We start from the raw sequence: 23,563 nt of genomic DNA, 5'->3' as shown, positions 1-23,563 counted from the left end.
TATTTTATAGCAAGTCCTTGAGAAATCACCAGGAAGACGCCACCTTTCGTTAAACAAACACACACACACACACATGGGTGTTATGAGAAGCAAACTATAGCCGTGCCGCTTGTGCAAAGGAAGATCGAATTAGAGGAGGACAGGTGGCCTCGTATGTAAGAACCCGCTGGGGGTTTGCCGAAAAAAACTCGAGCTCTGTTCGTGCATGCAGGGCTCGGCTTGTCTAGTCACGCATACTTGGTGAACACACACACACAGAGAGTGAGCACTGGTAACACAGTTCCCAATGGCTATCGAGCTATAGAATAATGCTCCGAGGGAAAGGTGGTAGTAGCTGCTGCTGCAACAACTTTCGCTTAGCCTCGCCATCAAAGGCGTCAGTCTCTCGCTCGCAACGAGCCAGTCGAGTTGTGATCCTGGTCTGCTCCGTCTGCTTGTTTTTGTTTTGTTTTTGTTTTGTTTTTTCTAGTAAATTCATTTCTTGCTTCTTCGACAAAGTTGAACATTTGCACAAAGTGAAAGAAAGTTACAAAATGCCAAGATTGATCATTTTGGTTTGACTTGTGCATATTTCCAGTCATAAGTGTGCTTGAATTCTTAGTTGATTACGTTTGGAATAGCAGTTGTGTAATTTTGCGTCAAGTTTTGAGAGACGCACCTCTCGCCACCTGCTGGATTAAACGAAGCGAAAGTGGAGTTGACCGTTGTGATCTAAACGTATCGATCGATATCATGACACGTTACACAAATCGCCAACGGCTAACTCTGTTGCTTACCTTGGGATGGATTGCAATTATTCCTGTGACAGGTAATATGCCCCTTTTTTTACTTTTATTTATTCCGAAACCTTGGTGATTATCGTATTCAACGGTATGCTTTAATGGGAAAAATTCAAAACTTGATTCGTGTCGTAATCAATCTTTTAATCGCCCTGCGCTATTTCGGTAGGGGTGTTTTTTTTACCTGCCTATTCAGTGCCCACTATTTCAAAATAATGTTTATTTATATATTTGCAACCGTAAATCAATCGATGACAAAATGGGAAGATCTGTAATGTTTTGTTTGATACCAACCAAAAATCAGAGAGTCTCATTTGACATTGAAGTAAGACCAAATGAGAAACAGACGTACCAACGGTACTCGGTTATGATGCATTTAATTAGGAAAAGAGTAAGTAAGTAACATGAAACGGGTCTAAATGCACGCATTTAATCTTATCGCCATTTTTCGACATAGCCATTAATGATGAAATGCAGACGTCGATGCAATCATTGTCGAACTCTTAAGGTTTCAATTAGAATGATTGGCGTAAGAGACAAAGTGCGGGAGTCGGTGCAGGTCGTCATATTAATTTGACCGGTTTCTGTATACTGGTTGTTTGAACGAACGAAAAGGACCAATAAAAACATCGTATTTTAAATGGTTCTAGACAGGTGCGCAAGGGGGACGCTTTGGCATTTTAAATGGGGTCACGTGCTTAGAGCACCGTGAAACTATTCGTTTTATTTCGAAACAAAAACGTAGAGAGAGAGAGAGAGAGAGGGGGATGGTTGAATTTGATGACGAGGGAAAAAAAAACAAGAAGAAGAAGATGAAGGTTCCCTTTTGGGTTCATCAAATCGCCCGTTGGGTGAGTCACGCCACACATGTGTTAACCGGAATGAAAAACCTCTGACGACTACAGAGCCGGTTGAATAATCTGTCCATTGGAATGGGTAGAAGAGGACGGGGAAGCAACAAAAAAATTCGAAAAAAAGTGTAGAGAAAATACCCACGGGGAGAGAGGGGCCGATGTAGGTCATTAGGGCGGCATTTTCAAATACAACAGTGGGTAACGTCCTGCCGCAGGTGAAAGGCCCATCAGCATTGGTCACTATACACTAGTCAACAACGACGGGCATTTCATGAAAAAGAAAAAATAATGCGACAAAATTCCACAACGAGTTTGTTATCACAATTTTTCCTTCGTTTCTTTCTTTATCATGCTTTGATTTCTGCGGTCTTCTATTACGATTCCTTTTCCAGAAATTTCTTTTGATAACTACTGAACGCCTTCACGGATCCCTGGCTGTGGCCTCCAAATTTTCTTTGCACCGGTTGTTGATTTGTGTGTCTGCACTTGTTAAAATTCTTTTTCTAGTCTCGAAAAAGTGACTGATAGAGAGAGAAATAGGGTAAGAGATGGAGGGCGTTCATTCAACGGATTTAACGTTCCGTGTCTGAACGAACGCACTCGTCCTCGAATAACAAGAAGCATTTACGCCAATGCATTATTCCTCCATTGTCCGATGAGTGTTTTTGTATTTTGCGAAACCATCACATCCCTTCGAGAAGTAAAACGTGAAAAGGGCAAGTCATATTCACCTGTTGCAAGGGATGAAAATAATAGATTTGTAATTTAAATAATAAAAGCAAAATTCAAATGGGGAAACTTTGAGTGGGAATTGGTTAAGTTTAGAAGAAGTTAGTGAGAACCTGAGCGTAAAAACCTTGGAAATCAAATGTCCTGTTTCCCAATTACTATTTCAAAAATATTCACAGCCATCCTCCACCCCTGCCGGTTGTTCTGATCTGATAGCAAAATCAACGCTGCAGAATAACAGTATATCAATCTCCATGATCGACTCGATTACGCATTTTTTTTCGTCGGAAATCCATAACTAGTATCTTATACCAGGTAATCGTTAGTGAACATATTTTGCTGTAGATTTTCTTGGATTTCTTTGACGAGGTCTGGTCCCAAATCGTGCCAGATGGTAGATGTAGTGTGCCCTCGACTGCGTCAAGGACAGTTGAGTTGTTGACGTCACCCGATGATACAGAGATTGATTGACTGCTCACGTTGGACACGGTGCATGCAAAAAGTCTGCTAGTGACTGTCACTTTCGAATTGGCGTAGAAATGGCAGAAAGAAACGAGGAAAATTATGACCGAGTGAATGGCAAAAAAAAAAGTCTGCCAGGTTAATCGACTTGCAGAGCCGTCACGCAAAGCGGAGAAACCTTGGCTCTACCTTACAGCGGGCGATCGTGCCAAAGCGCTCAGTTCACGATTATTCCCGACGCTGCCGTTTATTTCTCTGCTACGTAAATAAGGATTTCTTCAACCCGTTTTCACCTACGGGCTTTAACCTCTTCGTAGTTTACGAGGCTTTTCTAGACATCAAAACATTTTATTTTTCAAACCAAAGATCAAAGACCATAAAAAAAAGACAGAAATAACGACAAACTGGGTGTGGCTGTTAATGTTTTGTTTGTTATTATCGTCAAATCCCATCAATCCCCCGTTTCCGCCATTGTCATAGCCTTCAAATTCGCTAAGGTTATGCCTTGTTTCTTTGCTGCGATTGAATTTCCAGGTAACACAACGAACCACACTTGACAAAGTAAAAGAAAATAAAAAGTCGGTCGTCGTGCCAATATTTTAAAGCTTAACGTAGCGTGCTGAGGGTTTAACTGTGCTGTTTCAGACTTCAATAGACCGTGTTGTTGCGTGCACTATCTATTTGACCGTTGTTATTTGCGCTGACGGCATATTGTTGCGTCCTGTCTATCATTCTGAAACCGGTATCTTTTGATAGAAATTGCTTTCCCATTCTCCAGGTTTTCTTTCTTTCACTTTGATTGCCCTAACCACCGGTATTAATAGGGTTTCTGTCGTGGGCAACTAAAGAAAAGTAATGGCAGGGCAGCATTCGTTTGGCGATTATCGAGAAAAAAAGAAAACGATTGTGTGTCAACTGGTATACCCTGGCATCGAAAGAAACGTAGAGCCTTCCGTAGTTGTGTGTACCGTTGTACATTTTTCCTTTGTGAGCTCGTAATGATCAGGTGCTGTCGAACACCTGATGCTACCCGCTTGTGCGCTATATTCCCTGACAGCCGACTGGCCTAGTTTTGTACCACTGCCTTACCGTTTTTTCGTCACCTATAATGACTGGCACACATTTCTTATTTTTATTTCGTGCAATGGCATCGTCATCGCACCCCCCAAAATCGGCCATTGTTGCCGAATTCGACCGCCCATCGGTGGCCTGTTCGTTCAACATTTTCGCACGAAGCACGGGGAAAATACTGGCTTTCCTCCACCCTACTTGAAATAACACTTAAAATGCCACTGACTTTTTCCCTGTCGCGCACACATTTATTTATAAAAGAAAGCAGAGCATAGTGGGTTTCGAAATGGTGACTCACTTTTTTCCCCTCGATGTATTATTAATTGAATGTCTTTTGTTTACATTTTCTTATCGGAATCACGCACATCAGGTGGTCTGCAGTGCGGTCCACCGCCGGCGCCGCTCAATTCCAAGATGGTGCTCGGAGGGTCGGACCAGATTAGCGACGACCCAAATCAACAGCACGGGACCTCGGCCTCTGTCACTTACGTCTGCGATCCTGGATTCGAACTCATCGGGTAAAATCATTCATTCTATTTGTGTATACGAAAAGACCTTCGATCTACATCTTTGACTGTCTTTTTCTGTTCTCTCGGACACTCTTATCTACCATCATTAAATCTTAATTAAGAGCTGACACGCTCGACTACCGAATTAGCGATTGAAATCAGAGGAAGGAAATTTTAAGACAATTTTCTTAAAGGGAAAGAAATTGTGCGCATTGGAACATGACATGCATGTCAAATTATAGCTCTCACACGATACGTTGCCATTGTTGAATTGGAATATCGATTGTGTAACGGAAGAGAAAGGTTCCATATACTTTGGTTATTGTGATTTTCCCTCTGCATGAGCAATCTGGTGTTTTCTCAAAACGGGGGCCCGTATCTCGTTGCATCTGCCTTCTTTTGCTTACTTATGCGGTACGCTCAGTGTCATGCAAATGGTGCCGTAACGTACTAGGAAGAAAACAATGGCCGATTGAACCGAAATCGAAGAGCACTTATATAGCTTTCTTTATAGAAAAAAAGGACGAGACAAAACAAAATGCGGGTTTGGGGACAATTCGTTGTTTGCTTTTCCAATGTTTCTCCTTTTCTATTCCAGACATTCCTTGTATTTGTTTTCTTTTCTCTCGCGTTCTCCCGACTTGGTGAAAGACTGATCGACCGCGTGAAGTGAAAAGCCGTTATTAGACGGGCAAAGACGACGCCTCTATCGCGCAAAGTGATTCTCTCAAATAAAAGACGAGCAAATCGTAATCGAGGGAAAAGGTGGAAGCCAAAAGAAAGGGAAAAAAAAAAGCGAAAAGAGAAAGAATAATCAGCACGACAATAACCCCAAAGTTGTTTAGCAGACAAATGAGTGAAACGGCAGGAAAAAAAAAAATTCAAGACAGTGTGAAAGCTTTCATATTTTGCGTTTTGCTTATTAGCGTGGGGAAGGGACTACGTAAGACGCCTAGCAACGAACTTTTTCTGCTTTTTACCTTGATCACTTTTACTTTTTTCTAGTGGGGCAGAGAAGGCTTTTTTGGAACAAAAAAAAAAAAAGATCTGCAGACTGATCTCATTGCCAGGGAAGGGTACACAAAGTGGGGGAGGTGGAATAAGAAAGATGATAAAAGAGAGTTCTCTCTTTCAAGTTTCTTTCATTTTGCATTCGTTCGTTTGGCTCGTAATCGCGCCGTGAAAAAGGAAAGTGGGACCGTTGCTAAGTTTTTCAACCATTCTCTCTTTTTCTCGTTCCATTCGTCCTGTGCTAGCGGTTTCACGAACGTTCACTAAAAAACAAGGAGGGCCAAGAGGAGGTCAACCCGCTTCTAATATGCACAGTAATTTTCTTCTCCTTTCATTCTCTTTTTTAATGCCATATTCCTTTTACGTCTCCTTTCGCTAGCATTTCCTTTCGTTTTTTTTTTCGTTGTTGTGTGGGTTCGGTCTGTCCGCATCTTGCGCTCGTTCATTCGTTCAGCAAATTTTTTTTTCCTGACTCCTAAAGCCAAGTATAGACACGTGAAAGGTTTTCCTTTTCTGTCTTTCTCTTTTCCTACGTTATACATGTTGCCATTTGATTTTTGAATTGGAAAACTTTTCCCTTTTTTTAGTTTATATTCTATTGTTAATTCAAAACAGCTGGTTTCTCATGCAAATGCTTTTTTATTTGTATCTTCCGGACAGGAACCCGACTATCAGTTGTGGCAGTGACGGCCGGTGGCAAGGGGACGTGGCCATCTGTGGTAAGACCCTTTTTGTTCCGTATTGTTTCACCTTCCAATGGATTCCAGGTGAATCCAGAGGATATTATTCGTAAATGCTCTGGTCATTTGTAACTCGGTTTCATGGCCGATCGAATAAGGTCAATTGGCGGATGTTTGGATTAGAATAACCAGTTGTTTTCTGGCGTGGCTAAAGTAGATGCAAGGAATAATAAGAACACACCTGAGAACAATTCTGTTATTGAGCCAAAAAAAACCCACGAAAACTGATGATTGCGTCATCATCACTCAGGAGACTAGACTAGCATAGGAATGGGAATCACAAATTACAATGTAGAAAATGAGTAGTAAAAGCCAAGGATAAAGACAGAGGCATACGACAGAGGCTAGATGTTGCCAATAGTCGTGACGATATCTAGTCTTACAACATTTATCATTTTTGGCCTCTCTAAGACCCTAAATGGTGTACAGCTGGATTTTTGTCAAATGGGATGGGAGGCCGTGGAAGCTTCACGAAAAATCAACAGCAAACGTTCACCACGCCCCTGCGTGACTCACCTCCAACGACCGCAACCTTTTCTTTACATTAACGAATTATCTAAATGTACCTACCCAAGTTTCACTTTCATTCTACAACAGAATTCAAATAAATAAGAATAGAGAACAGACAGATGGTAACAAGTCGAGCAAGTTTCCATTTCGTTTGAGGAATGGAGTCACGGATGAGATTGTCATCTTGGATCAAGGCCAGAAATGCACTTGCTCATTATTCAATCTCCTTTTTTGGGGGGCTACGTTCTTTTCGTGTTTTATTCCCTCCCAACAAGTTAGAAGCAAGAAACGACCATTCCCCTATTCGGTCAACGTAGAAAAATTGTCCTTGTTTATTGCGGATAATTTCGACTTTTTCTGACGTCCGCGGGAGTTTCGAACAAACGTGTGGGACGTTGTTGGAAACTAAACCACTTATTAGTACTTAGGAAAGATAGTATCGCTAGTGAAAAAAAAAAATTCTTATCTCGTTTGTGCGTTTGGGAAAGGCTGTATAGTTTCACGCTGAGAAACGTGTGTTCTACACCTTCTGTTTCCTCCCTCTTACTATGACGCTTTTTCTTTCACGCCCGAAAGCCGTGAAAGTTTCACCCTGGCTTTTTCTTTTAAAACGAAATGCCATGGTGTATCGCGTGTGCTATTTACTTTTTCTTTGTTCACCTTTCTTTTTTTTGTGTGGAATTCCTAGTACGTTCTTTTGTGGGTGTATTCGAACGTAATGACAGAGAAAAATAGAAAGGGAAGGGTGAAGTTTGTGTACTTTTATGGAAATAGGGAAAGAATAAAATAGAAAAGTACTATTGAACCCCAACTCCCACCATTATTGTTTTTGGCCCTTTGTTTCTTTCCTGGAAAAGAAAAATGACAGAAATTTCACGTAGCGTCACCCAACTGACCAGCTCCTAGATCTTTAAGTATTTTACCCTGGGCAAGAGAAAATTTGGGAATTCAATGGGGGGAGGAAGAAAAATAGTGTAGTTATTACTCGCATACTTCCCAGTCCTCCAGGCCTTCCGTCTTTCTTTTTTTTTTTCATTGTTTTGATACAAGGTAAAGTTAGATTTTAAGTAGCGTTACTACTTGCCTCAATTCTTCTTCCTGGAGAAATTGTGTGAAGACTCGTTTGAGGCTCGATTGAATGGGAACCGCCAGCAGATGTTGTGGCTACTGATTAATATCAGACCTACATCTAAAATGGATAGCGGACTGGAACAAAAGGCTGTCTTTCCAGCTCATCTATTGCACAATAGGACGCGGAAGTGACTGACAACGGCAAAACAAGAAAATCTTAAAATTTCCAACCTAACGGGAAACATTATGAAGCCTGGTTTTACTTATGTTCCACTTGTAACAAATCAAATTGTTTTCTATGATAGCGACGAATGTGGCATTACGCAAGTCGGCCAACCAGTCCAGCACGGCAAGAGGGGGATCGGCTCTCAACGCTATCGACGGAGATCGCAGCACATTTCACGATGTTGGTGGCACAGGTGGCCGTTGTGCGGAGACGTCGAAAGAAGCAAGTCCATGGTGGATGGCTGATTTGATGAGACCCACGGCGGTCAACGCTGTACGTGTCACTACACGAACCTGTTGCGGTAAGTTTTAGCCTAACCTATCTTATGCTCGATGATGGATTATAATCATTTAAATAATAGATTTCAAGCTACATGACCTCGAGATCAGAGTGGGTAACAATACTGCCCCTCAACGCAACCCTCTTTGCGCTTGGTTCCCCGGCTCAGTTGGTAAGACTTGTTCCCACTTCATTTGTTACAATGATTAGCATGTTTTCTCTTTTCAACTCTCTAACGATAACATTCATCTTAATTTGGTATGGACATTACAATAGGCGATGCTGAAACAAAACTTTTCCAGTGTGCTAAAGTTCTCGTCGGCCAATTCGTTTTCGTGCAAATGGTCGGCGTCGAGAGCAGTCTGTCATTGTGCGAAGTCGAAGTTTTCTCCGCTGGCGCAGGTATGCGTAACGGTGAAATTTGTTTCAATCTCTGGTTTGACCGCGCAACTTGATTAAAATGTTTTATTAAAATGCGGCTTGTAAACTTGATGGACTACTTCACTGATTGGGAATTCTAGAAAACTGATGGGCATGTTACATACTTGTTTACCTTCATTCCAATACGACGATCGACAGTCTTGAGCAAAGCTAATCTTTCTTGTGCTATTTTCTCAAACTTAAATTTCGAGTCTTCTTGGATGAGTATCATTCCTGTGATTGACAGCCCGTTCTATAATGGACGTTTCTTTTTCAAGATATCCCGCGGGAGAGTTGTACGGACTCGGCCGCACTTGACAAAGTGGTGGCTTTCAACCGAACCTGCTATGACCTGCAATTGACTGAGGGCAATACATTCGCCAAGGCGCGAGGCAGTTGTTTGAAACAGAGAGGCGACTTGTGGAACAACGTCGCTCGCAGCACTTTGGAGCTCATCACCCGCGAACTGGAACGCAAGAAACACACTATGAAGGTAATTTATAACTCCAGGCACTGTGTTAAGTGTTTGTTTGGTGTCAATGGACTGCCATCAATAGCGCGTATGTGGCTTTGCACTATTTTTCTTTGTTGATTTTGATCGTTTCAAACACCACAAAATTTTATTGAAATTATAGAGAAAGCAGCGGTTAATTTACATGCAATTCTCCGCAACAACTTTACGTGCAGACGTCACAATCTTTAAGAGACGTGGCGTTACATTTATACAAGTGAACAGTTTACACTTGAAAAATGTTTCGCTGTGCCACTTATGATGAACACTTTTAGCGTTAAATAACGACCCACTTTTATCAATCCGTCACAGTCTCAGATGATCTGGATGGGTGCACAAAAAGAGGCCTCATTCACCTCACGCACCTGGAGATGGGTGACGGGTAATGTGGTCGAACGGCCGCCTTGGGGCCGTGAACAGCCCAACAACTACAACGGAGAGCAGAACTGCGTCGTGCTGGACGGCGGTCGTGACTGGCTCTGGAACGACGTCGGCTGTAATTTAGATCAAATCCATTGGATCTGTAAATTTTGTAAGTATTATTTAGACCGCTATAAAGCATTTCGAAACGCATAGTTATGCAAATAATGTTTCAAATTGTTTACATTGTATAACAGCGCCCCTCTCTTGCGGTCATCCGGACCGGCGAGTCAACAGCACGGTCGTTGGCAAAAATTATACAATGGGCGCTTCGATCGAGTATCGATGTCCGACGGGTAGCGTGACTTTAGGCCCAACCACCAGATCGTGCCAACCCAATGGCCTTTGGAGCGACGAATCACCTACTTGCAAACGTGAAGCATTATCAGCTCTTTTGTGGTTATTTTCCGTTAGAATAAAATCTAATGAGCTTTTCATTCAATAGACGTGGATTGCGGTCCATTAAAAGGCATCAAGGACGGTGAGTTGATTATTGTTGATGGCCGCACTACTTTCGGTGCTAGCGTCAAATATACTTGTGCCGAAAATTACACGCTCGTCGGAACAAACCAGCGCGTTTGCGCTACGGAAGGCAATTGGGAACCAGAGGAACCAAAGTGTTTATGTATGTATATTCAGTTCCAGATTTACGTCTTTTATTTTTTTTCCTTTACTGCTCTAATTAATATTAATGGCGTATTTTCAGATGGACGCTGTCCGGAATTGCCCCCATTCGAACGCGGTGCGATAGCCGTGTCGGGTCTCAAAGCAAACGATACGGCTACGTATTCTTGCCAATTGGGTCATAAATTGGTTGGTACAAAGGTTCTTACCTGTCTACTTGGTGGTACTTGGTCTGCTTCTCCACCTACGTGCCAATTTGTCGATTGTGGGCCGCCACCCGAACCTGAACATGGTTCTGTCTGGCTTGTCAATGGTACTACTACGTTTTCCAGCCAGGCTACGTATACATGCGGATCTGATTATCGCTTGCAAGGACGCAACACTCGGTTGTGTCAAGAGGATGGCAGTTGGTCATCTACTACACCATCGTGCAAACGTAAGACTGTATTTTGACACTTTATTTTTAAAGCAGTGTTTTACTCTTGTCGTTGGTTAGTAATCGAATGTGAAGAGCCGGATATTCCAGCTGGTAGTTACGTCACTGGAACCGATTTCACCATCCACAGGGAGATTCGCTACTATTGCGAAAAGGGCCATCTGATGAGCGGGGATTCAAAGAGAAAGTGTCTCCGCACAGGTTTTTGGTCCGATTCAGCACCCACTTGCACTTGTGAGTCATTTGCAAATGTTGTTGCTTAATGAGCAGAAGCTAATTGCGTTACGTATTCGCTTGTAACAGATATCGACTGCGGTGCGCTGACTGAGATCGCTAACGGCCAAGTTCATTACATCAATGGAACGTCCCATCTCGGCAGCGAAGTGGTTTACGACTGCATTCAAAATTATCGACTGGAAGGATCTTCATCATCACGGATCTGCGGAGAAGATGGAAAATGGTCTGGTGTTGCTCCGCAATGCCGCGAAATCCGCTGTCCGATGCCGGAACGGCCGGATGGGGTTGTGCTTAGCATTTCCAGCTCGGATCGCCTACGCGCTGTCACGCTGTTGCGTAATTCGGATCGCGGTGAAACCTCTTCCAGCAGTACATTCCGTATCGGTTCGAATGTTATCTACAAGTGCGAACGTGGGTTCCGGTTGGATGGCAAAAATTCCCGCACTTGTGATGAATCCGGTCAGTGGACCGGTGAAGTCGCTGTCTGCACATGTAAGAAAATCCTTTTATATTGCTCAACTGGGTTAATTGATAAAAAATTGTTTTGCAAACTGACAGTTGTCGATTGCGGATCGCCGGAAGAAACTGCCCATGGAACCGTTAGTCTTCCGGGCAACACGACTTACCTATCTTCTTATGCTCAGTACGCTTGTGAAACAAATTACAAGCTAGAAGGCTTTGAACGTCGCATGTGTTTAGAAAATGGCTCGTGGAGTGGCTCTCCGCCCAACTGCAAAGGTATTCGTGAATCGAGCGTGAAGTTTTGAATGAGCAGATTTTAATTTTTTGGTTATTCTAGAAATTACCTGTGCTGCTCCCGCAGCTGCTGATGACTCTGGCGTCTTGGTAACTGTTATGTCATCAACCGTGGGTAGTCAGGCTGTGTACAGTTGCCACGAAGGTCGACGACTTGTTGGCCAATCTTCACGCAAGTGCCTGATTTCTGGTCTTTGGGAAGGAAGTCAACCCGATTGTGAATGTAAGATTTTGAAATATAGTGTCATGTTGAAATATGCAATAAACAATTTAATTTCCAGGGGTGGATTGCAGTCAACCGGAAGAAGTTGAAAATGGCCGTGTCTTCCTCGTTAATGGCACTACCATATTCGGTAGCGTAGCGGAATATCATTGTCTACCCAGTTTCCAGCGATCAGGGCATTTCAGCCGGAAGTGCGGTGCTGATGGTCGATGGGCTGGTCTTATCCCGCTATGCATAGGTAAAAATCAAGTGAATTGTATTTCCATTTCAATCAAATTTATCTTTCACGAGGAAATATTTCTTTATTATACAGAAGAAGGCAAAGCAATAACTCCTCTACAAGACAACGGACTGGATAGTTTGTCATCCGGAAGACAAACTAGTGGATCAGGAGTGTGGATTGGTGTTGGAACTGGAATCGTCTTGGTCCTCTTCGTCATCATTGCGCTCTTTTATTGCAAAGTGTAAGACCAACAATATTCTCATAGTTCATTCTGATTCCACGCAAGGATTGACCCTGATGTATTTTCAACAGGAAACGAGGTTCCTGGATCTGGGACGCACCCAACGTCAAACAGAATGGCTCGGCCGGAAACAACAAGAAGCAGGCCGTGACGATGGTCCCACCCAACATCCCGTTGCCACCGACACCGCAAACGCATTTCTCTAGCCCCGTAGGCCATCAATCGCCCATCTATTCACATAATCATCAGATGCAGACGCTGCCCGTCAGTCTCAACGGAAATAGTCTCTATTCGAGCACCAATGACATCTACGAGCACCTACCAGGAGAGAACCATCACATGTACGATCTAACTTATGAGGATACGGCGAGCACCCGGAAGAACCGAGCGATCCAACCTCTTCCGGCTTCCAACAGTTCGCCGCCACCTTCACCTCTTCCGGGAGTCACCGTCAACGGCGTCACTGTCAACGGTTTCGTAATGGCGTAATCACTTTTATTTTCTTTTTACGACGTAGGAAACTTCCAGAGAAAGATCCCGTCAATGGATTTCGGGGGATTGTACGTTTTTACTGTACTTGTACATTCGAGATGTTACAACCATTAATTATTCCTTAAATTCGAATCAATCGATATCTGCCGGAGCAGAGCTGTGATTGCACTATCAAAGGCATCGTTCCTTCAAGTCTCTTTTATTTTTGAATGCGTTTGAGCACTTGATCGACGCCTTTCTCCTTTCTGAGCCTTAAAAAACATTCCTGGGATAACTGAAGGTTTATCATGTGAATAATCCCCTCTCCCCATTTTGCGGGGCCAAGTGATTTAACTGCAAATTTTGACATTTTAACTGTCTTTTTTTATAAATAATATGCTTGTTGATTTTCTGCCTGACTGTAGGGCCCGGAAAGCAACAGCCCACCCCCTTTGCTGTAAATAAGAAACGACATTGATCTGTACGGTATGCGTCGAAATAATTAAATGTACACAGTTGATATAAAATTAAGTAATATGTATTTTTTTAAATCCCTTGAAGTGCTGCAGATACTAAAGTTATATGATTTCTGCCCTAGTTAAAATAGGATATAACATGATATCTTTTCTTCTTAATCTTCTAGCCATGCAAAAAACAAGAAAAAGAGCTAAATGGTTATTTTAATGATGGCCAAAGAGTAGACCCATCAAATCACCCACCACCCGGCGTAAAGAATTTCATGCTGTAAAGCAGTGGAGCTGGCGCATGAAATTTCTTTACATATGCATAAGTTATAGTTGATTTAGAAAAAAAACGGCAATTGTGAACCATTCGTGAAATGTGGCTCCCTCAAGATTTTGCCCGGAGTGCTGAAAGGGCTTCTGGAGGTGGTTCTTCATCGTAATTGCTAACGAGCGGCCATCGCGATGTGGACAGTTTTTCTTCGACTTCCAGGTACATTTCTTGACGAGGTCGTAACTTTAGCCACCAAGACGAATTCATCATAGCCAGAAGTCCTCGATCAACCAAAAACGCTTCAATCAGTAAACAAAGTGCTACCTGAAATTGAGTTTCAATTTCATGAACCACGCAAAAGAGTGGAAGAAAGAACAAAAGCAGAACTCACCTGAAGAATAGAGAAGCCAACGATGACGAACCGGAAGGAAAATTCCGGTGGCATTTCTAGTTCAAAGAGTTCTTTGAAATAGTCGTTTGGTTCGATGAGTAGATATAAAGAAAATCCGGTCCAGATGGCCAACGAAGCTGTGAATCCATAATTTGTCAAGAACATTTTCCTGTACGGTTTACCTTTCGAGTAAGCCAAAGCCAAGAAAATGTACTGGCTAAACGAGACACCGACCACGGCGTAGTTTTCGCTACAGGCGTACTCGGCTAATTCCGTGCCCAAAGTTCCATTCGTGATGTTCAAGTACGGCACGAACCAATCTTGTTGCTGCGTTACGAACAAGCTCGTGAGTTGTATTAACAAGATAATTGCCGCTTGAATGACAAGCGATCCAACTGGAGGCAGAGACAAGAGAGATGTTAAAGGAGGACGTTTAAAGAGTTTTCCCGGGTAAGGTTGCGTTTGTCCGAAGAAAGCCGAAAGAGAACAAATGATGAAGAAATCGACGTAAAGGAATTGGAAATCTGACAAATTTGTTCCCACTTCGAAAAGGATCATGACGGAAAAGAATTGAATCAATGCGTAGATAGCCATGTAGTTGAAAATGCCGAAAGAAGTGACCAAAGCGCAACGGCCCTGACGAATGAGCTCGGGTACGCAAGAAATACTGGGCTCTTTCGATGTAAAAGGAGACGCTACCGATGCTTCCGAGTCGGTCAGGGCGATTCCAGCGTGAGCTGCTTTCAGAGCACCGCAATCATTAGCTCCATCACCACACATTCCTGTGAGAAAAGAATTTGAAGTTCAAATTATTGTGAATTCCGTAAGTATTCTTTAAAGATAACTGACCAACGAAATAGCCAGTCTTTTGCAATGCAGTCACTAATTGCTGTTTCTGATCAGGTGACATCCTGGCGAAGATTGTTCCTTTAACGACAGAGTTCGGTATCAGTTCGGGATAGTGTTCTTGGATAACTGACCAACTTTTTCCGGTAATTGCTAAGTGATAGCGGCCATAATGGGTCCCCTTTTAAAGAATGGAGAAGAACCATGATTCTATTACAACACGAACTTGTGCAGAAATATGGCTATGCTGTTCTCACCGCGTCCGGCATACTTAAGATGACATCTTCAGCAATACTCAAATTTGCTCGTGTTGCAGTTGGACTACCAGTCAGCTATTTCATTCAATTAAAGGTGAATGTTTTACAAGAAATTCCACTTTTGCCAAATCATTTTTTGAATACGTACCTGACGAGATACTTTTTCTGCTAAAGTAAAAGTTAGGCGAGGCTTATCTTCAGAAAGCGTTGTTTCATCGCAATTGACAATGACAATTTCTTCGTTTTCTCCTACCATCTCACAATCTGAAGCGCGGAATTCAAATTCAAATATCAGGACTTTTCGTGATTTCAAGAGCTACGTCATAACTCACCTCGAGCAACGCTGATGGCCGTGAGTAAGTTGTCACCTAGATTACAAAAAATATTTAAACAGCATCCTTTATATGATAAATGACTATTTTTGTACCAGTAACCATAATGGTTCGCACAGCAGCAGAGGCCAATTCGGCTAAGACTTCGGCACTATCAGGCTTCAATCTGTTCTCCAAGACGACAAGACCTGTTCCATGTCCGACAGTTGAAATGAAATTTCTTGTACGGAGGTCAGTTTAATAACGTACCCAGAAATGTTAATCCGTGTTCTAAATCTTCTCTCTGAACTTTTTGCAGCTTATTGATGGACTGGGATTCTACCAAGCGATGGCCAAGAGCGATGACGCGGAATCCTTGCTTGGTGTATGATTCCAACAGCTTATTATAATTTTCAGGCACTGTTTACGGTTTAATGGTTAATTAGTAGTTTGCGTGAATGTAATAACGTAACCTACCAGTTTCGGGAAGCGATAAGGACTGAATCATCTCAGGTGATCCTTTACAGAAGAAGTGCATTTGATCTTTTCCCATTTCTTTGCATAAGACAGCCTACAATAACACTATTTAAAAGAAGAAGATCGTTTTATAGCAATGTAAAGTAGCCATACCATTCGTTGTAGAGCAGAACTAAAGGGGAACTGTCTGACAATTCCCACTTCCACCTGTAAATTTGTTAGTTGCAATTAGCTCGTCTTATGCACAACTACACCAAATTGAATACTTTGGAATGTTTGTCGCCTTCGTTCGGAGTCCACGTCACAACTGTTGGGCAGAGATTGTCATATTTGTGAGTGTCGTCATGTGATGGCTCTATCAAATTCCATCCGGTCGATTCAAACATCTACAGAATAATCATGTTTTATTATGGCTTTTTTCCTATCTATATTCGCCACAGGTAAAACGAACGGTTTATTACTTTAAGATCAAGGGGATCGCCGTTCAAAGTGCCATCAATGATGGTTAATGAATGGCAAGTAGCCATCCCTTTAAACAGCAAATAAGGTAGTTCCTTCTTTGGATCTTCGTGGCTCATCTCGCTTCCAGTCACCGTAGACACGGCCCCAGGTAGTGTACAAGGTTCTTTCGAAATGATTAAGGACAAATAATTATGTATACTTGGAATTTCCCTTAGAACTATCGCTATTCACTTACTCGTGACTGGTGAAAGAACACGAAGGAAATTGGCAATTCTGGCAACCGGCACTACACCCCAGAGATCCAAGCCTTCTTCGGTTAAAGTTCCAGTTTTATCGAAGCAAACACAATTGATGGATCCTGTTCATCGACATCCAGATGTCAAAGCACTGCTCGGAAATAATGGGAGGTAAGTCGTTTATGCAGAATACCTGATACGTTGATTGCTCTTGGTGATATGCAAAAGATATTTCGCAACTCAAGTCGTCTTTGAGCTAAGATAATTCCAGCCGCCATTGCGGCAGGTAGTGCGGGAGGAACGCAGACAGTAATCAAGTCAAAGCTGTGTAGAATGACTTGCAAGCCAGTGTCACCATTCATGATCTAAATGATCGGTACATCTACATCAAACATCGTGTTTCATCCACGTCTTTTTTAAGAAAGACGTTTACCTTTGTAACCGTGCTGTAGATGAATCCGATTGAGGCTAAAGAAGCCAAAAATCCGATAAACTTGTAGCTGTCTCTTTCGAATTTATAGTCTGCAGGTGGAGGGTACATGATCGAAGATACAAGTGTCCCTTTAGCAGTCAGAAAGCCAGTCGCTGTAACAACCGCCATCACCTAATATGAACGCGCTTGCTAGTTGTTTATGATAATTTAACGTAAATAGGAAATGTGGGAAATGCAAAGCACCTTTTCGTCGTCGTAAAAGCGAGTTTGGACTACGCGGGTACCGCTGAATAAAGTATGTCTTGCGTGTTCTTTCGGGTTGTAAAGGACATCGTTCCTCATTGGCAGTGGCGTTTTAGTCACAGGAACCGATTCACCTTTATTAGTGGTCAATTAATATTTTTAAATTAACGAAAATGGATTTATCCTACCTGTTAACATGCTTTCATTGACGATACAGGTGCCAAAAAGAAGAACGGCGTCGCAATGCAAGACGCAGCCCGCTGGTGGAATTACCATTACATCTCCTGGAACTAGATCTTCCGTTCTTACGGTGTGGTAATTTCCATTTCCCCTGCACACGGTAATAATATCATTACCGCGAACTGTGTTTCTGAGCTTTCGCTGGTTCTGTAAAAAAAAAAAACGAGATGACATTTTTTAGATCTCAATGCGTCAAAATAACTATTGTTAGTTAGTGGCTACTTTTCTTGTTTGGCTAATGGTGATTATAATTCCAGCTATGGACATTACGGCAATGGCTGCAGCATAGAAGTAGTACCAAATCGCAATCCAGATCAAAATTGAGGCAACTTGGAAGATGTAGAATGGATTAATGACTTCAAGCAAGAGGAGCTCGAGAATCGGTCTAACTGGTACGTAAATAGTATTTCTTCCGTAGACTGCACGTCTGTAAAATGTAATTGAAACTTTGAATGCCATTGCGATGCCTAATATTCTCGTGCAAAAAACGGAATTACCTTTTCTGTTGTTCGATGGTGGAAAGTCCGGCGTGACCTTGTTGCGCATCCGGACAGTGGAGAGATGAAGTTGGTATTCCGGGGCCCAGGCTTTTAAGTTTGAAGAATTCTTTTGACCTTTCGTTCCATACGTAACGCAACTTCTTGCAGGTAAACAAACGCATGTTTTCTACTTCTAAAAAAAAGAAAATTTCCGAACGTGATTGTTAAGTTATTTCCGTCTGTTATTCATCAACAAGTTACTTGCCGTTAAACGTGCCATCGGGATTCGGGAGTGGAAGGGACAACGCTTCTGTCGCTTTGTTAAACTCTTCCATGACATGATCTTCGGTGTGATTTTTATTATTCGTGCTAAGTTCCTCCTGATTGGCAACAGTTCTGAAAGGATACGAGATTAAAACATAGGAAAGTTTTAACATTTTAGATTGGCGTCGAATGTGCTGAGCATCTTACATAGCCTGCAGAGCTGTCTGGTGAATTATGGTTCGAATATGTATTTTCCTATACTTTTCCTGGCAAATCTCCTATTTTTTTTAAGGTAGAAAATCGTTATCGTTTTAAATGCTCTGAATTCTTAACAGTCAAATATCATTTCAACTTACCACTAGCAACACCTTTTCGGCAACTTCCAAGGGACATTTTGTATGTGTGCAGTTCAGAAACCACTCCGGAAACCAGTGATAGACCATCCGCAGTATTCCAACAGTTATGACGATGAAAAACCATGTAACTGTAGTCCAGAAAACCGACCGACGGTATCCGTGGATTTCCTGCGTTGCACGTGGGAGAAATATTTTGTAATTCAATGCACAGCACCGTAGCCAATATTTGCTTTGTTTTTGTACACGGACGATGGTATGCTGCTTACCATTTGATCTTCCTCGCCTAGGTTGACATATTTAGCATCAACGTTCTGCGACGCTGAACTATCGCTGGAGTGAGAATCCTGGCTGGAACTTTCGGCCCTGGTGAATCCTTTGTTGCGTCTTGCTGCACCTTTATCAGGAAGGTATTAATGAAATATTGAGTACCATAATTAAATTAAAATTATCGTTAATATTGCACATCAGGCAGTAGTAGTATCAGGCGGTAAAGTAATGGGTTAGAACTATTATAATAAGACGTAAATCAAACAATATGACATCACTGACAGGTGTGCACATTCGAAAAGAAAAGCTGAATAGAGGTGGCCGCAATTAGTTACTACATTATTGTACCTTCATGGCTGGTTTTTGCACGTCCTTGCTTTCTAAAAGAGTTTTCTTTGGAGCTGCTCGCAACTTCATCCGTCTGTGGAGACATCTTGTCCACCACAGTGCGTTACTAAGATATAAACACGACTACCCATTTGAAGGACAATGCGATAAGATTGTTGTTGATAGAGTTGCATCAAAGACCACAGCTATTGTTTGAAGTTCACTGAGCGCTATAGAAGCATATCTGCATTCGTATTCGAATGGTATTTGTGATGTCTAAAGTTATCCTAGTGTTGCATTATTTGACTTTGATACCAATGCACTATGCCTTCCTCACCTGTCAAAATTAGGTGTCCGTGATCGCAAACACGCGATAAAAAAGTTTGAACTCTTTCTCTTACTTAGGGACCCTGTTACACTAGTTTCAAAATTTGTTTTGGAAAATAAATTTAGAGTAAAAGTGCCTCGTAAGTCAAATACCAGTTAACAAACAGAAAGTAACTGTATATTGAAATTTCTGCAGAGTAATGTGTCTCTCGCCTAATCGCCATCATTGCTGCTGAAATTCTGCAAACACGTTTATTCGTCGTCTCAGACTGCTTGCTCTCGATGAAAACCACATTACCCAGTCGTACTTTCTGTTATACGTGCAATTTCTATTGATTTCGTATCCTCCTCTTCTTGATGAGCGTCTAAACAGTTTCATCGTTCCTTAATTCAACCTAGTGTTGCACTATCGAATTTATTTTGCGAATGGCTTGTCATTTGAATGGTGTCTAAAAAGGTCATTGCTATATGGTACCAGTATCCCTAGTTCTAAGATAAGCCCTTAAGACGACAGATTTTGGAACAGACATAGGTCTCAATGAAGTTCAGACCACGATAGAATTCACAATGGTCGCACTAATATGGCTTATTCTATCGTCGCGAACTGCATTTACAAATTCCAGACACCGCTTCACTCGCATGGTTTACGCTTCATGTACAGCTGTTTGTTGTGGCAGAGTTTTTCTGCATGTTTCGTAGCTGAAGTCAAACGTACTTCGCTATCTTCGTATCAACCTTAGAGGCCTGTGCGCAAAAATACACATGGACAAACAATAGACTCCGATAGTGGTTCAGAAAACGTTTAAAAATTGCTGAAGCTTCTAAAACTCCCTAATGTTTCCTATTATATGTCTCTACCGAAAGATACCCCCGTTTTTAAATTGGGCGGAAGATGAAATCTTGTTATTTACAGCAACCAACCATTAAACTGTGGACGTTGAATTGAGGTTTACTAATAGAATGTACAATATCTTTTAGTTTAACAGTCGCTAGGTTTATGCATGAAAGTATTTTGTAGTAGCCTACTTACCTGAAATAAACTGCTGTTTGCAGAGCAACCAGACTATGTAAAAATCAGCACAGATGGAGGATGTATACGCAATAACGTCGTTTGTTTGAAGCAAAATACTGCGCTGTTGTGAACATTAGATTAGTTTAGCCCTGATGGTAACCGGAAACACATGCTTCACAGTTTCCGCAAATCTGGCTCTACATGGCCACATTGCACAGCTTTTCTTTTAGAGTACGATATTTGCAGTAAATACAAGCCGGATAGAATGATAAACATATTCCAATGCTGCATCCTTGAACAAAACATCTCCCCAGGAAGGAAATTGCATATGTCGTTCAGCCTCCAATACTAAACGTTACGACAATGGTGAACTTCTAAAATATGAACGGTAAAGTTTAAAGTACAGTACAATAAGGCCCCTATAATCACATTCTACTTAACGAAAGAGCCCTTTAGGTAACCGCGATCTGCTCCTAAATTCTCCCTACAGATGTCCCTTTTTTACATTCAGTTCCGCCCACTCCCGCTTACCTCTGTTATCTCTCTCGGTCATTTCTCTTTACACGAGTTGCCTTCTGCTAGAGAGCTTTGAGATAAATTCGTGCTCAGAGTTTCTGGGAACATAATTGTTGTCCTTAAAGCAGGCTTGCTAGAAACATCTACAGTCTAAGGAAAATCACAAAATGACTTCAGATAAAAATATTGCGGAAACCGCTGGGTAATTTAAGGAAATAAGTGAAATCTTACGCATCATCCCCTTCTTAATTCTGAATTCTATAATTGTTCTACTTTTGTCTAGTGAGCAGGGGAAGTCAAAGAAAGCAGCAAAGAAAGAGGCAAAGGAAGCTGCAAAAGCTGCAAAAAAAGAAGAAAAGAAAGCAGCAATTGTAATCCTGTACATTAAATATGTGTCATAGTTTACCTAATACTTTTAATACTTCATTCAAGGATGTAGCTTCAGTGGAGGAGGTGGACTATTCCTCTGGCTGTTACGGTAATGCTGTTATGAACCAAAGTCAAGAAAAGCTGGAACTATCTACCATAAGAGTTGAGGACATTGGATTGTCTCTCATTGAATCAAAAATCTGGGCTAGAGGTAGACTACACACCAGCAGAGCCAAAGGAAAACAATGCTTCTTCTTGCTTCGTCAGCAGCAGTCAACTGTGCAGTGCCTTTTGGCTGTGTCGGAGTCTATCAGTAAAGCATTTGTTAAATTTACTGCTGGGTAATGGATAATATTTGGGAATCAACATGGTAAAAAAAAAATATTCATTTCTGGTGTGTACCTGTAGCATCACCAAAGAATCAGTTATTGATGTTGAGGGGATTGTCCGTTCTGTCCCACAGAAGATTGAAGGAGCAACACAGCAAGATGTAGAACTTCATGTAATCCAACTATGGGTTGTTAGTGCTGCTGAACCGCGGCTCCCTCTTCAGATCGAAGATGCTTCTCGCCCTGAAGAAGTACAATATCTGCTTATTAAGTCTATTGGTTTTATTAATAGTAATACCCATTGTTTTATAGGACAAAGAAGGAGAACTAGCCATAAGAGTTAACCAGGAAACACGGCTAGATAACCGTGTATTAGATTTGCGCACACCTACAAATCAGGCGATATTTCGAATTCAAGCTGCTGTTTGCCGACTTTTCCGTGAGGCGCTTGATCAACGGGTAATACGACTAAACATTAATAATTTCTCAGCCTATTAAGTAGAATAATAAAATTAATTAAAAATTTGCTTTTCTAGAAATTTGTAGAGATCCACACACCAAAAATTATTTCGGCAGCCAGTGAAGGAGGTGCCAATGTTTTCACCGTCTCGTACTTCAAAGGCTCTGCTTATTTGGCGCAGTCCCCACAACTATACAAACAAATGGCCATTGCTGCCGATTTTGAAAAAGTTTACACTATTGGAGCTGGTTCGTATCTAATACTGTACATCAACGTTCCGATTTTGTAGTTTTTTTTTTATCATTTTTATTACAGTCTTTCGAGCGGAAGACAGCAATACTCATCGTCACTTGACAGAATTTGTCGGACTGGATTTAGAAATGGCTTTCCATTCTCACTATCACGAAGTGTTAGACACTATTGGCGTCGTTTTGACCGAAGTTTTCCGTGGTCTCCAAAAACAGTAAGTGCCGTTCATTTTCATTTCTGCGAAGGCACCATAATTCTTAACTCCTGCGACCCTCTCCTGTTTCACAGATGTATGCAGGAAATTGCAACTGTTAATCGTCAATTTCCGTCAGAACCGTTTACCTTTCTGGATCCTCCATTGCGCCTAGAGTTTCCAGAAGGAGTTGAGATGCTTCGCCAGGCAGGAGAACAAATTGGCGACGAGGACGATTTAAGTACACCCATGGAGAAATTGTTGGGCAGATTAGTGAAAGCCAAAGTATTAACGATATTTAGCCAGCAATGAGCCAAGTCGTAATTTTTTTCTTTATTATATACCAATCTTTCTAATAGTACGGAACCGATTTCTATATTCTGGACAAATATCCGCTAGCCGTTCGTCCGTTCTACACGATGCCGGATCCTAAGAATAAGGTAGCAGTTATCAGTCAAAATTCTGGTATTTGATTTTTTGTTGATTTTTCACTTTCTGCAAAACTAGAAATATTCGAATTCTTACGACATTTTTATGCGTGGAGAAGAAATAATGTCTGGAGCTCAGCGTATTCACGATCCCGAATTCCTGTCGGAGCGAGCCAGACACCATAACATTGGTAAAATATACTCAATATCTTCGGATGTAATAGCTATCTTAGTATGATTTTCTTGCCCTAGATTTATCAAAAATTAAGGCTTACATCGACTCTTTCCGCTACGGGTGCCCACCGCACGCCGGTGGTGGTATTGGCATGGAACGTGTAGCTATGCTCTTCTTGGGATTGGATAACATTCGGAAAACGTCCATGTTTCCCCGTGACCCAAAAAGAATCACCCCTTGATTTGGTTTGTTTTTGCCATTATCCAAGGAAACACACCAAAAAGCTTACTGCGATTGGTACAGTTTCTTCCCGTTGGATAAACATGCCTGCATGGTTTTGTTAATGCGGCAATACAGTATGACTAAATTCACTTTACA

General features: G+C 41.8%; 3 protein-coding genes across 4 annotated transcripts; 2 read left to right on the top strand and 1 right to left on the bottom strand.

Annotated features, from left to right (window-relative positions):
• The first annotated feature begins 370 nt into the window (after nucleotides 1-370).
• On the top strand, nucleotides 371-13,334 carry LOC130704411 (CUB and sushi domain-containing protein 2-like). 2 transcript variants are annotated; one of them, XM_057525831.2, is made up of 18 exons: nucleotides 371-808; nucleotides 4,266-4,413; nucleotides 6,076-6,134; nucleotides 8,042-8,263; nucleotides 8,324-8,413; nucleotides 8,518-8,643; nucleotides 8,940-9,154; nucleotides 9,485-9,704; nucleotides 9,790-9,966; nucleotides 10,038-10,217; nucleotides 10,299-10,652; nucleotides 10,713-10,886; nucleotides 10,956-11,381; nucleotides 11,448-11,627; nucleotides 11,689-11,868; nucleotides 11,927-12,106; nucleotides 12,182-12,332; nucleotides 12,404-13,334. In XM_057525831.2, exons 1-18 carry the CDS (start codon nucleotides 733-735, stop codon nucleotides 12,819-12,821), a joined length of 3,576 nt encoding a protein of 1,191 aa, XP_057381814.1. In that variant the 5' UTR covers nucleotides 371-732; the 3' UTR covers nucleotides 12,822-13,334. The 2 variants fall into 2 exon arrangements, with proteins under 2 accessions (XP_057381814.1, XP_059350634.1); XM_059494651.1 differs by lacking the exons at nucleotides 371-808; nucleotides 4,266-4,413 and adding an exon at nucleotides 5,575-5,729.
• Nucleotides 13,326-19,268, bottom strand: LOC130704410 (polyamine-transporting ATPase 13A3-like). The gene is made up of 24 exons (XM_057525828.2): nucleotides 19,149-19,268; nucleotides 18,800-18,927; nucleotides 18,534-18,701; nucleotides 18,385-18,455; nucleotides 18,179-18,309; nucleotides 17,932-18,106; nucleotides 17,657-17,861; nucleotides 17,383-17,581; nucleotides 17,195-17,328; nucleotides 16,952-17,122; nucleotides 16,712-16,883; nucleotides 16,518-16,640; nucleotides 16,282-16,445; nucleotides 16,087-16,206; nucleotides 15,974-16,027; nucleotides 15,821-15,914; nucleotides 15,614-15,763; nucleotides 15,460-15,552; nucleotides 15,365-15,400; nucleotides 15,181-15,296; nucleotides 15,033-15,107; nucleotides 14,779-14,956; nucleotides 13,930-14,711; nucleotides 13,326-13,862 (listed from the first exon to the last, which is right to left on the bottom strand). The coding sequence occupies exons 1-24, from the start codon at nucleotides 19,231-19,233 to the stop codon at nucleotides 13,653-13,655; spliced, it is 3,834 nt and encodes a 1,277-aa protein (XP_057381811.1). The 5' UTR covers nucleotides 19,234-19,268; the 3' UTR covers nucleotides 13,326-13,652.
• Nucleotides 19,269-21,039: 1,771 nt separating this feature from the next.
• Nucleotides 21,040-23,561, top strand: LOC130704440 (aspartate--tRNA ligase, cytoplasmic-like). The gene is made up of 11 exons (XM_057525865.2): nucleotides 21,040-21,184; nucleotides 21,266-21,353; nucleotides 21,415-21,692; nucleotides 21,760-21,931; nucleotides 21,993-22,139; nucleotides 22,217-22,388; nucleotides 22,456-22,603; nucleotides 22,678-22,867; nucleotides 22,942-23,022; nucleotides 23,090-23,201; nucleotides 23,263-23,561. Exons 1-11 carry the CDS (start codon nucleotides 21,150-21,152, stop codon nucleotides 23,424-23,426), a joined length of 1,587 nt encoding a protein of 528 aa, XP_057381848.1. The 5' UTR covers nucleotides 21,040-21,149; the 3' UTR covers nucleotides 23,427-23,561.
• The last annotated feature ends 2 nt before the right edge of the window (nucleotides 23,562-23,563 follow it).

Source organism: Daphnia carinata, chromosome 3 (assembly GCF_022539665.2).
Source record: "Daphnia carinata strain CSIRO-1 chromosome 3, CSIRO_AGI_Dcar_HiC_V3, whole genome shotgun sequence".
In the NCBI taxonomy this organism is placed as follows: Eukaryota; Metazoa; Arthropoda; class Branchiopoda; order Diplostraca; family Daphniidae; genus Daphnia; species Daphnia carinata.
This window is presented reverse-complemented; position numbering and strand designations above follow the sequence as displayed.

Coding starts and splice junctions, on each gene's coding strand:
- LOC130704411 (XM_057525831.2), top strand. CDS start 733: ATGACACGTTACACAAATCGCCAACGGCTAACTCTGTTGCTTACCTTG. Junction 4,414..6,075: donor CCTGGATTCGAACTCATCGG/GTAAAATCATTC, acceptor TCTTCCGGACAG/GAACCCGACTATCAGTTGTG. Junction 8,644..8,939: donor AGTTTTCTCCGCTGGCGCAG/GTATGCGTAACG, acceptor TTCTTTTTCAAG/ATATCCCGCGGGAGAGTTGT.
- LOC130704410 (XM_057525828.2), bottom strand. CDS start 19,233: ATGTCTCCACAGACGGATGAAGTTGCGAGCAGCTCCAAAGAAAACTCT. Junction 16,207..16,281: donor GCGATCCCCTTGATCTTAAA/GTAATAAACCGT, acceptor ATTATTCTGTAG/ATGTTTGAATCGACCGGATG. Junction 15,297..15,364: donor GGCCATCAGCGTTGCTCGAG/GTGAGTTATGAC, acceptor TCCGCGCTTCAG/ATTGTGAGATGGTAGGAGAA.
- LOC130704440 (XM_057525865.2), top strand. CDS start 21,150: ATGACTTCAGATAAAAATATTGCGGAAACCGCTGG. Junction 21,932..21,992: donor ATGCTTCTCGCCCTGAAGAA/GTACAATATCTG, acceptor ATTGTTTTATAG/GACAAAGAAGGAGAACTAGC. Junction 22,868..22,941: donor GCAGATTAGTGAAAGCCAAA/GTATTAACGATA, acceptor TCTTTCTAATAG/TACGGAACCGATTTCTATAT.